The sequence below is a fragment of the Pristis pectinata genome, chromosome 5 (genome assembly GCF_009764475.1).
Source record: "Pristis pectinata isolate sPriPec2 chromosome 5, sPriPec2.1.pri, whole genome shotgun sequence".
Taxonomy (NCBI): domain Eukaryota; kingdom Metazoa; phylum Chordata; class Chondrichthyes; order Rhinopristiformes; family Pristidae; genus Pristis; species Pristis pectinata.
Genome location: NC_067409.1, coordinates 40,063,324 through 40,079,924, shown reverse-complemented (window position 1 = coordinate 40,079,924; position 16,601 = coordinate 40,063,324). Strand labels below are relative to the sequence as shown.

General features: G+C 42.8%; 1 protein-coding gene across 1 annotated transcript in view; it reads right to left on the bottom strand.

Annotated features, from left to right (window-relative positions):
* LOC127570646 (CKLF-like MARVEL transmembrane domain-containing protein 8) overlaps nucleotides 1-12,754 on the bottom strand; it is a 32,617-nt gene extending 19,863 nt beyond the window's left edge. The window contains exon 1 of the mRNA XM_052016395.1: nucleotides 12,376-12,754. Coding sequence (XP_051872355.1) covers nucleotides 12,376-12,504 — 129 coding nt within the window. The 5' untranslated portion in view covers nucleotides 12,505-12,754. The remainder of the gene's footprint in view (nucleotides 1-12,375) is intronic.
* Nucleotides 12,755-16,601: the final 3,847 nt, after the last annotated feature.

Sequence of the window (16,601 nt, the reverse complement as noted above, 5' to 3'; positions counted from 1 at the left end):
CCCCTGCACTACAACCATATAGCTTAATATCCAGAAATCTATCAATCTGTTTTAAATGAACTCGATATACCAGCATCCACAGTCCCGTAAGGTAGAAAATTCTAATGATTCATTGCTCTCTGTGTGAAGAAATTTCTTCTCATCTCAGCACTAAATACTGAGACTGTGACCCTTGGTTCTCAACTCATCAGCCAGGGAAATGTCCTCCCTGCATCCAGCTCATTGACTCCTGTACAAATTTTGTCAGAATGAGGGGAAGTCTCATTGAAACTAACTCCAGAGAATGAAGGCCTAGTCTACTTAACTACTCCTCATAGGACAAAGCTGCCATCCTTGGAACTAGTGCAGTGGGACAGAAGTGCAGAATGTAAATGACCACACTGCCCCAACACACAGCCAACGTCATTTACAGGAGGCAAACATTTCAGTGTCTACAATTCTGCAAGTACAAGGAGGAATTTGTGCTCCTGGAACTTTGATTAGGCTGTCAATAGGTCAACAGCAGATGCGATTTCTCTGGCTCTTCACTCTGCTCTGGACCATCTGGACAACAGGAACTCATATGTCAGGCTGCATTCAACACCATCCAAACTCATCATCAAGCTTCAGGACCTGGGCCTCTCTACCTTCCTCTGCAACCGGATACTCAACTTCCTCATTGGCAGACCTCAATCACTGAGAATTGGTAACAACATCTCCTCCTTGCTGACCATCAACACAGGTGCACCCCAAGGCTGTGTACTTAGCCCTTGCTCTACTCTCTATACACACACAACTGTGTGGATAAGCACAACTTCAATGCCATATGCAAAATCACTGACAACACTACTGTTGTTAGACAAATCAGAGGAGTGAGATAGGACACCTGGTTGAGTGGTGCCTCAACAACAACCTCTCACTTAACATCAGTAAAAACTTAAGAGCCAGTTGTTGACTTCAGGAAGGGGAAGGAGGGAGAATATGCACCAGCGTACGTTGGGGGATAGGCGGTGGATAGAGTCAGCAGCTTTATGTTCTTGGGTATTAAAATATCAGATGACCTGTCCTGGGCCCAGCAAATAGATGCAATCACAAGGAAGGCGCGCTAGCATCTCTACTTTCTTGGGAGGTTAAGAAGGTTCAGTTTGTCACCAAACATTCTAATAAACCTCTACAGATGTACTGTTGAAAGTATCCTGACTGCTTGTATCATGGTTTGGTACAGCAATTTGAATGTACAGGAACATTAAAAAGCTGCAGAGAGTCATGGACCCAATACATCATGGGCACATCCCTCCCCACCACCAGTAGTATCTACAGGAGGCGCTGCCTCAAGACCAAAGATCCCCACTATCTGGGCCATGCAATCTTCTTGCAGCTATCATCATAGCCTGAAGTCCCACACCACCAGGTTCAAGAACAGCTACTTTCCTTCAACCATTCAGTTCTTGAACCAACCTGCAGAACTCTAATAATGATGGTTTTGCAACACTATGACAGCATTGCAACACTTTGCACTAAAATTGACTTCTTTTTGTTCTAATTGTGTTCTTTCTTGCAAAAATTGTGTATAATTGATGTTTAATTTGTTTTCCTTGTGAATACTGCTTATATGACGCTATGTGCCAGTGATGCTGCTGCAAGAAAGTTTCTCATTGCATCTCTGTATACATGTATGTGCGTATGACAATAAACCTGACTTTGACTTTATTAGCACAGCCAAGGAGCTGGAGATTGGGCAGGAGTCAGTGAGGTATGTAATGCAGTATAACAGCAAAGAAAGTTTATTTGAAGACTCCACAAACGGAACTCAATATAACTAAAACAGCAGCAATAAATACCATGCCTGATAATAGCACAGGTGAGTTTTCTAATAGTATGCCAATCATTTCTATTCTGTAAAGGGATTTTACATATGCAAATTACCTGGGTAGATCATCATAGAATAAGCTGCGACTTGGAACATGCTTTACCACCCAACCCACAGACTATTCCAATCTACCCAACTATCATATATATTCTTCATGTCCTGGCAAGAAACCAGAAGAACTCCATTGTAGCTTTAAAAATATTGTTCTGGAACTAACTGGAGTAAAGATACCAGCACATTTGTCAGTCCGCTCCTGAATTTGGCATATTAAGTTCCACTAAGGCACCTTCCACATATTGATGGAGTGCAAAATGCAAAGGACACCAGTTTTTCCATAAAGAGAATCTGCTAATGCCTTAAAGGCTGTTATTTTCAGCCTTACCCAGCTGAACCTGTTCTCATTGCAAGTAAGTTTTCAGAAAGAACACTTCTCTTGTACATCTCTCTCCACTCAGCTACAGCAACATTAATAGCCATGTGCATTACATTCACCTCCCCATTTCCAGAGAAAGGGAGATTTAAACCACCAAGAGATGATGGAGGAAACAAACTCTACTGAGATGGAGCTCAAACTTAATCACCAAAATTTACAAGTCCTGTTCCTTGCTATAGGCAGAAGACTGCAGCCTGGCTGGAATATACTGCATTTGTTCATAAAAATTATGTTTGGCTCCATCTTATACTGCTAAGCTTGTGCTAGAACACAAAAAAATTATGCAATTTGCTTTCACCTGACTGGAATATTGCAGGGTAATTCCTGCAGAACTCAGTGCAAATCCATACGGAGAAGAAAATTACCCCAGCAGTATTTCACACTAGAATAAGTCTAAAGAAACTGGAAAGCAAATCCAGCAGAAACAGGATGTATTTGTCGTTAATCAGGAGTCTATGCAGAGGTAAACATGCTGTCTATTACAGCACCTGCAACACTAATCCCCATATTGCACATACAGATATATATGTACTCAGCAGGGTTGCAGCTGAATGCAACTAGCACCAGGATCCATATATTGTGAAATATGAGACTAGAAATTATGATTAGGGTTTCTGTTGCTATTCCACATCACAAACTGCTAAGTGCACAAATGTCAGTGCACAAATGTCAGTCCTATGATATCCTATAGAGAATGCAAGTTACCAAGCTAGTATATTATTACTCCACTAGGACCCTCATTCCCCAGGTTTGTACTTTGTCCTACCAGCATAAACGCCCACACAAAATCATCTGCAGATATTCCCTATTTGGTTAAATAAGCATCTACTTAAGCACTACAGGACACGCTGGAAGAATTCAGCAGGTCAGGCAACATCTATGGAGGGAAATGGACAATCGACGTTTCAGGTCAAGACCCTTCATCAAGACTGGTAAGAAAGAGGAGATAGAAAAGGTATACAGTATGAAGAGGTATGAAGAAACGGAGCAAGATCTAGCAAGTGATAGGTGGATCCAAGTGAGGTGGGGGTGCTGATAGGCAGATGAGGACAGGAATGATGACAGGAGCTGGGAGGTGATATGCGGAAGTGACAAAAGGCTGAAGATGATGGAATCTGATAGGAGATGACCGTGGAGAATGGAATAAAAGAGGAGAGAGGTGGGGAGGGGAGGAGGAGAACCAGTGGGAGGAGTGTGAGAGTGATGGACAGATGTAGAGAGGGTGAGGGAGAGGAAAATACATAGGGTGATGGGGGCCAGTTGGATCATTCCTCCCACCACCACCCCCCCCCCCCCCAAGCAGAACAGGGATAGAGTTCCCCTAGTCCTCACCTACTAACCCATCAGCCCACATATCCAATGTATCATTCTTTGCAACTTCCACCACCTACAACAGGACCCCACCACCAGGCACGTCTTCCCCTCCCCTCTCCACAGGGATCACTCTCTCTGCGACTTCCTCGTCCGCTCATCAATCCCCCTTGCTCCCCAGGCACTCGCCCCGTAACTACGTAAAGTGCTACACCTACCCCTATACCTCCTCCCTCACCACCAACCAGGGCCCTAAACAGTCCTTCCAGGAGAGGCAGTCCTTCACATGTGAATCTATCAATGTGATATTGCATCTGGTGCTCCTGGTGCTACATCAGTGTGACCAGATGCAGACTGAGGGACTGCTTCGTCGAATGCATCCACTCCGTCTGTCATGCCAGCCTGGATGTCCTGGTGGTCAGCCATTTAAATTCCACTTCACATTCCCACACCAATATGTCTGTCCATGGCTTCCTCCACTGCCAGATTATGGCCAAACAAAAATTAAAGAAACCACACCTCATATTCCATCTGGGCAGTCTCCAATGCGGCAGCATGAAGATCGAACTCTCAAACTTCTGGTAACCGCTCCCCCTGTCCCTTTCTCCTATTTCCCCCCTTTTTTTTCTCCTCCTGATCCAACTGGCCCCCATCACCCTAAACAGTTAATTAAACAGTTGTGAGACCCACTGAACCTGCTCTGCTGTTCTTCGTGGTTACCCTTCCATCTCAGCACCATTTTCCAGCACTTTCCCAATATCTCTCGATTCCCTAATGCCCAAAAACCTATCAATCTCCATTTTGAATGAACATCAACAACCAAGTTTACATCCTCCTCTGGGTTAGGGAATTCCAAAGGTTCACAGCCTTTTTTTCTGAAAAGGTTTCTCCTTGTCCATCTCTTAAATACCCTGTCCCTAAATCTCAAACTGTGCCACTTGACCCTAGACAACTCAGCCAGGAAAAACACCTACCCTGCATCTAGCCCGTCAATAATAATTTTGTACATTTTGATAATATCTCCTCTCATCCTTACAAACTTTAAAGTCCCATTCAAACCCACCATCCCTGGAACCATTGCCATGCATCTTCATTGCATCTCTCTGTGGCAATTACATTTTTGTTAGGCAAGTTTACCAAACCTGTCTATAATAATCCAGATGTGTTCTCATCAAGACCCTATAGGACTGCAATAAGACTTCCTTCCTCCTGTAATTAAACCCTCTCATAATGAAGGCTAATATATCATTTGCTCTCTTAATTGCTTATTGCATCCATCTGCTGGTATTCAGTGACTTCTGTACAAGCACACAAATGTCCCTTTAAATATCAACATTACTGAATCTCTCACCACATCTGTTAAGGTGCACACTGAAGTGGACGACCTCACAATTTTTCCACATTCTGCCATGTTCTCACCTGGCACCAACTCGTCCATATCCTCATGAAGTATCTTCATATCCTCCTCATAATTCCACTTGGATTAGCTTCATCAGCAAACCTGGAAATATGGGTTTTGGCTCCCCTCAGCCAAATCGTTGATATAGACTGAATAGCTGGAACAAAGGCACCGATCCCTGCAGTACTCCACCAGTCACAGCCCATTAAATCGAGAAGAATCTGATTAGTCCCACTTTTTGCTTTCTGTCCAATAGCCAATTCTCAATCCAGATCAGTACATTACCCCTCAATTCCACATACTCTAACCTGTTAGCCAATCTCCTATGCGAGACCTTATCTATTCTACTAGTCACATCTCCAACAGAGTTGTCAAACACAATTTTCCCTTCATAAATCTATGTTGGTCCCATGCAATCCTATTATTCTTTTCAAGGTGAAAACAAATAATCCCACCACCAGTCTTATCTTCCCCTTCTGCACTTTGCAGAGGCTGCTCACTTCTGGGAACCCAGAATGTCAAGGGAAATATAGGGTTTGATAAAGAAAAAGGGAGCACATCATAGATACAGAGCACTGAAAATGTGGGAGGCCCTTCAGATGTACAAAAAGTGTAGGGGGCTGCTTAAAAATTAAATGAGAGGAAAGAGGGGCCATAAAGCATCACTGACAGGTAAGATTAAGTCTTAAAGCATTTTATATATATTAAGAGTAAGGAAAGAGTGGTCCCCTTGGGGACCAAAGGGGCAATCTGTGCATGGAACCAGAGCATGTGGACGAGGTCTTCTATAAATACTTCTCATATATATTCACTAAGGAAAAGGACATTCCAGCTGGAGATTTCAACTGAGGCAATGCAACTCTAGAGCATGTTAAGATTAAAAAGGGAGGTATTTGATGCCTTAATGAGTTTAAAGGTGGATAAATCCCCAGGGCCTGATGAGATGTATTCCAGACTGCTATGGAAGGTGAGGGAGAAGACTGCTGGGGCCCTGACAGAGATATCCAAATCTTCGCTGGTTGCAGGTGAAGTACCAGATGACTTGAAAAGAGGGGCAAGATTAATCTACACTTAGAAATGCAGAGATAGCATGGATTTGTTGGTGGAAGATTGAGTGTTTTTGAGGAGATAGAATGTATTGTTGTGGGCAGCGCAGTTGATGTGATTTACTTTGAGTTTAGTAATGCCTTTGTCAAGGTCCCACATGGGAAGCTGATCCAAAAGGTTAGAGCCCATGAGATCCAAGGCAAAATGGCAAATTGGATCAAAATTGGCTTGGTAATAGGAGACAGAGGGTCATAGTGGAGGGTTTTTTCTGTGTTCGTAAGCCTGTTGTCAGAGGTGTACCACAGGGATTGGTACTAGGACCATTATTTATATAGAGAGAATATCTTAGGAGCATGATTGGCAAGTTTGATGATGGCACAAAAATTGGTGGTGTTGTTGACAACAAGGAAATCTTAGGCTACAGAGTTATATTGATCACCTGGTAAGTTGGGCAGGGCAATGGCTGATGGAATTTAATCTTGTTAAGTGTGAGGTGATGCAGCTTGGAAGATCAAATAAGGGTAGAATATACATCATGAATGGTAGGGCCCCAGAGAATATTGAAGAACAAAGGGACATTATGTACAAGGTCAAAGATCCCTGAAAATGGTAGCATGTGTAGCAACTCACCGTCCGAGCAAGCAAACCGGCTTGGCGGTCGGGTCGCATGTCGTCAGAGCGGCGAGGCCCAAGATGGCGGTGGGCCTTCGTCTTCCCTGAGCGACAGGGAGAACCCGCGCATGGGAAAGATTTGATGACATAGCATATACGTCATTGCCGTTTTGAGTGGGCGAGAACAGGCTCTCTTAAAAGGCCTGCACAAGGCGGGAAAATAAACCAGTTCTTGTTCTGAAACCCTTCGACTAGTGTCTTGCTTTCACATCACGGTAGCAGCCGCTACACATTGGTAATTAGGGCGGTGAAGGCGGCCTGCAGGATGCTTGCCTTCATTACCCGGGCATAGAGTATAAGAACAAGGAAGTCTTGACACAACTTTATTGAACATTGGTTAGGCCACAGGTGGAATATTGTGTGCAGTTCTAGTCACCACATTTTAAGGATTGATTGCACAGCAGAGGAGATTCCGCAGGATTTTACTTGGGATGGAGTGCTTCAGTTACAAGGAGAAACTAGACTTATTTTCCCTGGAGCAGAGGAGGTTGGTGGGTGAAACCACTTGGTAGACAAATAAAATAATGAGAGGCATAAATAAAGCAGATAGTAAGAAACTTTTCCCCATGGCAGAGACATTTAACACCAGAGGGCATAGGTTTGAAGAAACCGTTTAGAAGGGATCGGAGGAAGAATTTTTCCACCCAGAGGGTGGTTGAAATCTGGAACGCGTGGCCTGAGAAGGTAGTGGAGGCAGATATTCTCACAACATTTAAGCAGCATCTGGATGTACACTTGAATTGGCAAGGCTCTATACACTATGGATCAAGTGCTGGTAAATGGGAATAGTATAGATAGGTACATGATGGTTAGCATAGACATTGTGGGCTGAAAGACCTGAATCTGTGCTCTATGACTACGGTGCTAATTCTCAAGACTCTGAGCAAGACAAACATTCTGTGAGAAAAACATGTCAAAGTGACAAATTTAACATATTGCACTCACCTTTTAAATTGTGGTTGATTCCTATCATCATTCCTATTATTGACCTCAAGGATATTACCAAGATAATTATCTCGTGTCAGTAATCACTTCCATTTCCGAGATGAAGAGCACTCCAATCCTTTTGTTTAAACGAACCCCCCCCCCCCCACAAGGCATCCCCAGTTCATTCACAATGCATGCCTGTTGCTTAATTTCAAATAAGCTCCACAGTTGCAGTGTCCTTTTCAAACAAATGACGCACTTTTTATGATTCATTATAACCATAATAATTAACACACTATAAATAAGCCAACTCCCTGGGGATGCATTTTCTGATAAGGGTTTCTGTCAAATCTAATACTAGTAATAAAAGTGAGGAAGATTGCTTCATTCCTTTGTGCACATTCATACAAATACTGCCCAGTCAGAAACATACCAGACACTCAGAACATCACTGATTAGGACTTTAACGAGCTAATTTTCAGCAATGGGTATTTTTACTTAGAAAGAGAAATGATATGAAGTGTGTACAGAAGAAAGCACTTAAAATATTGTGGATCCTACTTTCTGAATCCATAAATTTTTATCTACACTATAAATTTTTGACAGACTCATCCATTTTAGCAAATTTGGGCTACTTTTCCCTTTCATTTACCTTATCCAAGTTGCTTCTTTAACCCTCTCCACCCTAAACCAGTGACTCCGGTACATTAGGGGCATGGTAACATAGTAGTTAAATTAGTATTCAGAGACTTGGACCTTTGATTGGGAGACATGATTCAAATCCCACTACAGCAGCTGGGGAATTTAAATAGAAAGAGTAATTAATAGGTGTCAGAATATCAGTAATGGTGACTATAAAACCCCAGGATTGTCATTAAAACCCATCTGGTTCACTTATGTTATTCACCTGTGATGGAATCTGCTATCCTAGCAGGATCTAGCCTATGTGGCAGTGGACAAAACAATAGAGTTTTTGAGTCTTAACTGCCCTGTTAAACAGCTCATCAAGCCAAAGTTCAGAGGCAAATTCTGGCCAATGATGCCCGCATCTGAAAAGTGATTCCCTTCCACTAATATCAGTCGGCCTAAAGCACATCTCTAATGCATTGTTACATGCACAACTGGTAAATGAGTATTGATGAATATTTATTGTAATTATTGCTGCCCAGGTCAGCATTTAATAAACAGTCCTAATTGCAAATGGGAAGGTGGTGCTAAGCTACCCGTGTGAACACAGCAGACTTTTATTAGACCAATTATATTCCATTCCTAATCCCGTTCTTTGAGAAGTTGGTGCAGAGCCGTTTTCTTGAACCACCACAGACCTTCTGATAAAGGGACTCAAGTTGCTGTTCTTGGAGTTCCGTGATTTAGATCTGGTGACAATGAAGGAAAGGTAATGCAATGTTTGATTTGGAGAGGACCTTGCAGATGGTTAAACTTCCAAAATAACCTGCTGCCTTTATCCTTTGAAGTGATATTGAAAACGCTTTGGAGAGTGCATGTTTGTGGACAGCACACATGCCACCCACAGAGAGTCTGCAGTGGAAGAGAAAATGTGGATGGGGTACCAATTAAAGTTGGCAGCTTTGTCCTCAATGGTGACAAGCCTGTTGAATATTGTTGGAGCTGCATTAATGCAGGCAAGTGGAGAATACTGCATCATTGGCTTGTATCCTGTAGATTATGGAAAGCCTTTGGCGAGTCAGGAGATGATTCCACTCTAAAGGTTTCTCCCCAAGTCCCACTAGCTTCAGTAAGAGGCAGCTGGACCAAGGCTGATGAACTTATGGGGTTGGTACTGTGGCGGTGCTGGAGGGAGAAGGTGGAATGAGAGTCGGGACTCCGAAGGAGAGCAATGACTAAATACATTAAAGAGGATGTTCAGCTCCCAGGAGGAGCTGGAACCTGCTCAAGGAGCCTCCCTTTAAGTTGCACATATTAGTCAACAGGTACACCTTGGAACAATGCAACCCTATTTCTCCTGTGATATTCCACATGACCATTACTTAGTGAAGAATGTAATTATATGTGCATTTGATGTGGAAAATTGCCGATCCACACAAGTGCCATTTACGTCATTAAGTCCTCTGTTGAATTTCCAGAGGGTTGCAATTCAACCCATCAACCAGCATAATTACATTCCAGGAATCATCACTTTTCATAGATGTGGTGCTGAAAAAGGCAGGATTTCTTGGCACTTTTTCCAAACAGAGGACATTTTCAATACCTTTCCTCTTACCTAGTGACACAGTGGTTTTTCTTCACCTTCAACAGCAAAGATAGCTGAGAATGGACTACAATTGTGCCCATTTACAACGGAGGATCAAAATCCATGTCTGATCCAATTGTTGACAGTATGTCAAATACAAATTATGCCAAGGCTCTGGAGAGAATGAAGAATAAGTTGCAGTGACTCAGAGTAACCTGCCTTACTGCAAAACTGCCTGTTAGCATCCAATATCAGAGAGAGAACCTGTTATCAATCCTAGGCAAGATTGACAAATGTCAGCAGAAGGGAGGATGGTTAAGGCAGGACCACCACAATTATAACAAAAACAATGATCTGCCACCTTCCTTTATTTTCTTCTTTATCGCCATGCCTTTACTAAATTTGATCATCCATAAAGATCATCATCCGCTCATTAACTCTGTCCCCTTTAGAACCTGCCAGTGTTCTCTACTCAGTTTCTTTTTGCCAACATAAATCAACCCATCAGTATTCTGTGGTATTGTCTCTCCTCTCTTCAAGAGAGAGAGGATCATTAAACCACCCCAACCTAAATTACCTCTCCCTGATGTCTGGCTGTGGTGTGAATACGTTTGCCTGGAGCTGAAGCACTGTGACAAGTGGTTTGTGCATTCAGACCATGTGCAGTGTGCCAGATCTCCCAGATACATCAATACAATTCAGTCACCTGTGTTGAAAGTATTTTTTTTAGGCTCCAGCAACTTTTGATCAATTTTCTTTTTTAAAAACAATACAAGTGTAAGGTTTATTAAAATTCATGTTGCGTGTACTTTTAACAAAGTTGTCTTGGTGAGAGGGAAAACATCTGGTTATACATCTGTCGTGCTTCTCGTGTTCCAACTTTCCTAATGCAAGTACTACAAAGTCCCCCCTAAATGTAGACTTTCAAACCAGCCAATTATCAGCTGTGTTTCTAAAGTATAGCAAAAACATTGTCATCGGAACTGTGACACCAGTTCTAAATTTCTAACATTTATGATCGAGTTAAAGAAAGTCAGGTACAGAAAGGCAGACTGGTGTTCCACTTAATATATTCTAATTTGATATTTTTTTAAATTAATGTGTTGAGACACAAAACAAATCACAGGGGCTAATGGATAAGAATGCAAAAAACAATGCTAACTGTTTGAGGCTTCCCCATCTTACCCAGGTGTAGGTGGGGGGAGGGATTCAGAGAAAAATAGAGGGCAAGGTGGATCATGGGACGGCAAGGAGATTGTGATGGTACAGAACTTGAATGGCACAAGGGAAAAACAGTTCAAGATAACAATGAGCAGGAGAGGTTGGGAGGAAGGCGAGCAGTAAGTGGAAAAGCAGGAGTGATTGAGGAAGGGGATGGAGAGGAAGCTATTGAGGGCCATTTTTCTCCCACCAATTCCCATCCAAGATATAGCACTCTGGTATAGGTCCAGCAACCTAGGTTTGATCCCGACCTCACGTGCTGTGTGGAGTTTACATGTTCTTCCTGTGACCACGTGGTTTCCTCCCACATCAGAAAGATATGTAGGTTGTTGGTAGGTTAATTGACTAGTGTAAATTGCCCCAAATGTGAAGGTGTGTGGGAGGATTAAAATGGGATTAGAGGGTGTAGTCAGCATGGACGTGGTGGGCTGAAGGGCCTACTTAAATGCTGTATGACTCTATGGCTTCTTTCCTCGTTACAATGGGACACATCCCCCCAATTTCCCTCCCAAAGAACACCGAACGACAAGATAAAGAATTAAGGAGGGGCAGAGATAGAGACTGAGGTACAAAGTAGAGAATTGGTGAAAAAACGACACTGGAACATTAGAACAGCTGAGAAAATGCCCTCATTCTCTGACCTAATGTGTGATGATCAACGAATAATATATTTTAAAAAAACTTACGCGTGTGTGCATAGTTCTTGGAGATCATTTGCATTATGAATTCGTAGGAATATTTTTTACAAACGTACTGGGATGTGGCTGAGGAGATTGCAGTGTTAATTAGCCTCTCCCGTCGGTGTGATCGTGGCAGAAGCCATCAGCATTCGAGATTAGATTGGACAAATGAACGGAGGAGAGTCACACCAGAACCGGGCAAGCAAAGATGATTAGAACAATGTGATAACATACATAAAAGGATCCGTGTGACTGATGTGCTATCACTGGCTGTAATACAGCAGCGTGCTCAGTAAACCCATCTCAAATAGGAAGGTGGAAACGGGAATTTATAATGGATATATCTCAAAACTAGGATAAAAATAGAGTTAAACTGGGGACTTGTTTATGTCCACAGGGCTGTTCCAATTATCCCCAACCCCGTTCAAATCTAGATACCACTCGGTTCCCATTCACCATATGGGACGCCATAGATTATTTACATTTACCACCAAATATAAAGCACGACAGGTCGAAGGAAACCAAAAGATTTGGTCCTTTTAAGTTCTACCCAGCTCCTCGTTTCAAAGCGGTTTCTTCCAGCCGGAACACAAAGTAAACTCTTTGCAGAGCGCCGTCACTTACAATCTCGGCGATCATGAGGAGCCCGGGGAGGGTCTTGAGAAAAGCCCTGTCGCAGTTCCTGGCCGTCGAGCCGAGGGACGAGGTGTAGGTGCTGCTCGTTGTGCTGATGGTCCGGGGGCGATCTTCCATCTTTGAAAGGGACACGGCGTTAACTTTGGAAACTTTGCCGGCGTGTGACTGGGGATTGGAGCCGGACGCTGGGCGCTGAAGTCAAGGCTGCGGGAAGTCCATGGTATTAAATCTCGGAGCCCCAGCGACAATGCGGCAGCGCGGACCGCCGGCGGGCCGCACTCCCCCAGGTGGCCGAGACAACGGCAGGTAACCTCAACAAAGCTCCCTCCGCCTCACCGACGTCTACACACACCCCCTCTATGGCTACAAATGGTAACATCGCTCATCACTTCTTAAAGATACAGTCCACCGACTATCTGTTCAGCTTTCAAATTTTATATTTTTTTTATCCCCACAGCCGTGATTCTGTTTCCCCCCCCCCCCCCCCATTCTATGCGACTCCGCATCATTTTACAAGATCTCACAGCATGGCCTAGAAATTGCCTTTCTGTTTTCTCGGGGGGAAATCATGAGGAGTGTAGATAAGGTGGACGGTCACAGTCTTTTTGTCGGGGTGGGGGAGTCGAAAACTAGAGGGCATAGATTTAAGGTGAGAGAGAAAAGATTTAAAAGTGACCTGAGGGGCAACTTTTTCACACAGAGGATGGTGGTTATGTGGAACGAGCTGCCAGCGAATGCTGTACAATTACAATGTTTAAAAGACATTTTGACAGGTACATGGATAGAAAAGGTTTAGAGGGGCATGGGTCAAACACGGGCAGATGGGACTAGCTCGAATAGACATCTTGGTCAGCAGAGACGAGTTGGGCCGAAGGGTCTGTTTCAGGTGATTGCATTTATGAAGGTGAACTTTGCAGTCTATGTCATTCCTTGAAGAGATTTTTCAGTCAGACGCCCATCATTATGGTTGCTTTTTCTCTGGTTAGAACTACCCATTGCCTCATCTTGGGGGTGCCACCCAGAAAGTCAAATGTTATATACCCTAAATGTATGTCAGGATACTACAATGACAACTTCAATGGCATGTAACCCCTTTAAAGGAGTGACACATTAGTGCAGTGCTAATAGAGTTTAATTAAAACCACACTGTCAACAGTTGCTTTACTTCCTCAGAATCATTGGGTTATTCTACCAGATCAAAATACTTTGAGCGGGAAATCCAAAATAAAAACCATTCATTAATTTTGTTAATACAAAATATGTCAAAGATTGTAAGTGCAAAAGCGTAAAATATTCCAGTGTTTTTTCAAATAATGTAGGTAAGTTGGAACAATTCCAGGTTGCTATCTTATTTGGCCAATGTCTGAAGGAGAATGGGGAGATAAACAGAATCTCCTTGGAATTAAGGTGAATCCATTAAAGCTCCTGTGACAAGGAATCAGAACCAATTTGATTCTCTGAGGTAGATTCAGTTACCGGATACCTGCTGCACGCCAGAACACTATTAATGATGGACTCTGTATTAAATATACTCAATGATTTGGATTCTTGAGAGGACACTTCCAAGTATTCACTGCCCTCTGGGTGAAGAAATTTCTTCTCATCTCAGTCCTGAATGGATGATCCTTTATTCTGAGTCTGTGACTCCTGGTTTCCATATAGTCAGGGGCAACATCATCCTTGCATTTCCCCTGTCAAGGCCCTTAAAGATTCTGTGTTTCAATAACATCACCTCTTTTTCTTCTAAGCTCAAGAGAGTACAAGCTGTCTGCTTAATTGCTCCTCATCAAGCATTTTTTCTACGATTATAATTGTCTCCCATCTCATTCCATGTTGACCTAGGAAATGGAACGCCTCATACAAATTATTTAAAATGACCTGCTTCTTTACAGTTACTTCTCTCATTTTAATTTCTCCCCTCTTGTAACAAATAACCTGCTGTTGCTGAAGTATCATTTTTTTGCTTCAGTTGGAGTCAGAGAGTCATACAGCACAGAAACAGGCCCTTCAGCCCAACTCATCCATGCCAACTGTGTTGCCCAGCAAGTAGTCCCATCTGCCTGTGTTTGGCCCATAGCCCTCTAAACCTCAATCTGCTATCTCCCCCCTGGATCCCATGTAATCTAACCTTCCACACTAGCCTGCCTTGTCAAAGGCTTTGCTAAAGTCCAGATAGGCAACATCTACTACCCTACCCTCATCTACCCTCTTGGTTAGCTCCTTGAAGAACTCCCAAGATATTTGTCAGACACCATTTCTCACACACAAGGCTATGCTGACTGTCTTGATTCAGACCGTCTCTCCAAATGTTGGTAGATCCTGACCCTCAGAATTTCCTTCAGCAATTTACACACCATCGATGTCAGACTCTCTGGCTTGTAGTTTCCTGGCTTGTTTTTTGCTACCCTTTTTAAACAATGGTATCACATTGGCCACTCTCCAGCCCTCCAGAATCTCACCTGTGGCCAGAGATGAAGCAAAAATCTCTGTAAAGGCCTCAACAATTTCTTCTCTAATTTCCCACAAGGTCTGAGAATGCACTAGGTCAGGCCCTGGGGATTTATCCAATTTAATGCACTTTAAGGCCTCCAGTACCTCATCCCTGCTGATTTGTATGTGGTCCAAGACAACACCACTCATTCCCCCATTTCCTTTGGTTCCAGAGTTTTGTCCCTCCTGTTATTGTAAGGGCCCTGTTACATACTAAACTGCAGCAATCCACTACTCTTGTACCTTGATGAACAAGCTAATCCTTGCATTAGGCTCAAGGAGCCAATTGCCTTTCTCCAGGTGCTTTCTCTAAAGGACTGTGAATATTGAAGGACTATTCCACTCTGGTGACATCACATCTGCACCTGCTTGTGCCCTCACCAAATTTGCACCAATGAAATCTTTGCAGCACAAATCATAGGACAGAGGAGTTTCAGGCAGCGGATTATTTCAGATATTAACTGGGATTGGTATGGATGCAGAATGAATTTCAGTCAAATGACACTTCAACTTACACCCTCCAATCCAGTATATTATTTTCCCTCTTTCTCCAACCACTTCATGCCAATGGCATTGGCTTTTAATTTTCTGGAATATTTTTAGCCCAGCTCTTACATCTTGCTTCTTCTTACCTACCAGTAGTCCCCAAATTCAAAAAAGCATACTGGCACTCACCAGCAAAATATGTACATTATTAGTAGCCAGTTGGACTACATTCTGGACAGTACCAGTCAAAAATGGAACAATATCTGTCAACCTTTGGGAAGCTTTTATGCTGGGCTTTTTCTTCAGAAATATAAATTCTCACATTAATATTAGGGTACTCTCCTACAGAATTCAAAATGCTTAATCTATAAAAGGTACCTATGCAATACACATTTGATGTGTTCATTACTCCCATGCTGAACAAAAGCCTATTAACTACTTCAGAAGTTTAAATAACATCTCTATTGCAGTTTACTAGATTATGCCTCAATTACTTCACAATTCCTTTTGTATGACTTTTACATTCGTGCATTTTGTCAATCATTCCTGATTCATTAGGAATGTTTTTAAGTAGCTATAATAATTCAGAGGTCATGGAGAGAGAATTGAGGTCAATTTGAAACAATGGGTTCCATTCACAGCAAATCAATGAGATCCAAAGTTTTAAAAAAATCACTTATTGACAGGTCAGCAGAGGTTGTAATTCAAAACTATTGGAAATCAAATAGTTTTTGCCTCTTAGGACCTAGTAAGTATTCACATGTCCACCAAGATCTCAGATTTGATCCTCAGCCCGTGATGAACTAGTTGATGTTAACTGGAGCCCATGTATCATTTCCACAATTGCTCTATCTTCGATACTTCTATAAAGTCACCCTTCAGCCTCCTAGGTTCTAAGGAAAAAGCCCCAGCCTATTCAGTCTGCCCCTATAAACTCAAGCCCTTCAGTCCCAGCAACATCTCTGGGAATCTTTTCTGCACCCTTTCCAGCTTATGACATCCTTCCTATAGTTAGGTGACCAGAACTACATGTAACAAGGTTAAAAAGGTCACATAAAAAGCCATGTGTGGTCTCACCAATGTCTTGTACAGTTGTAACACAATATCCCAACTCTTGTACTCAATGCCCTGACTGATGAAGGCAAGCATGCCATATGCCTTCTTCATCACCTTGTCTACCTGTGTCATTGCTTTCAAGGAACTAGGTACTTGTACCCCCAGGTCTCCAGGGCCCTTCA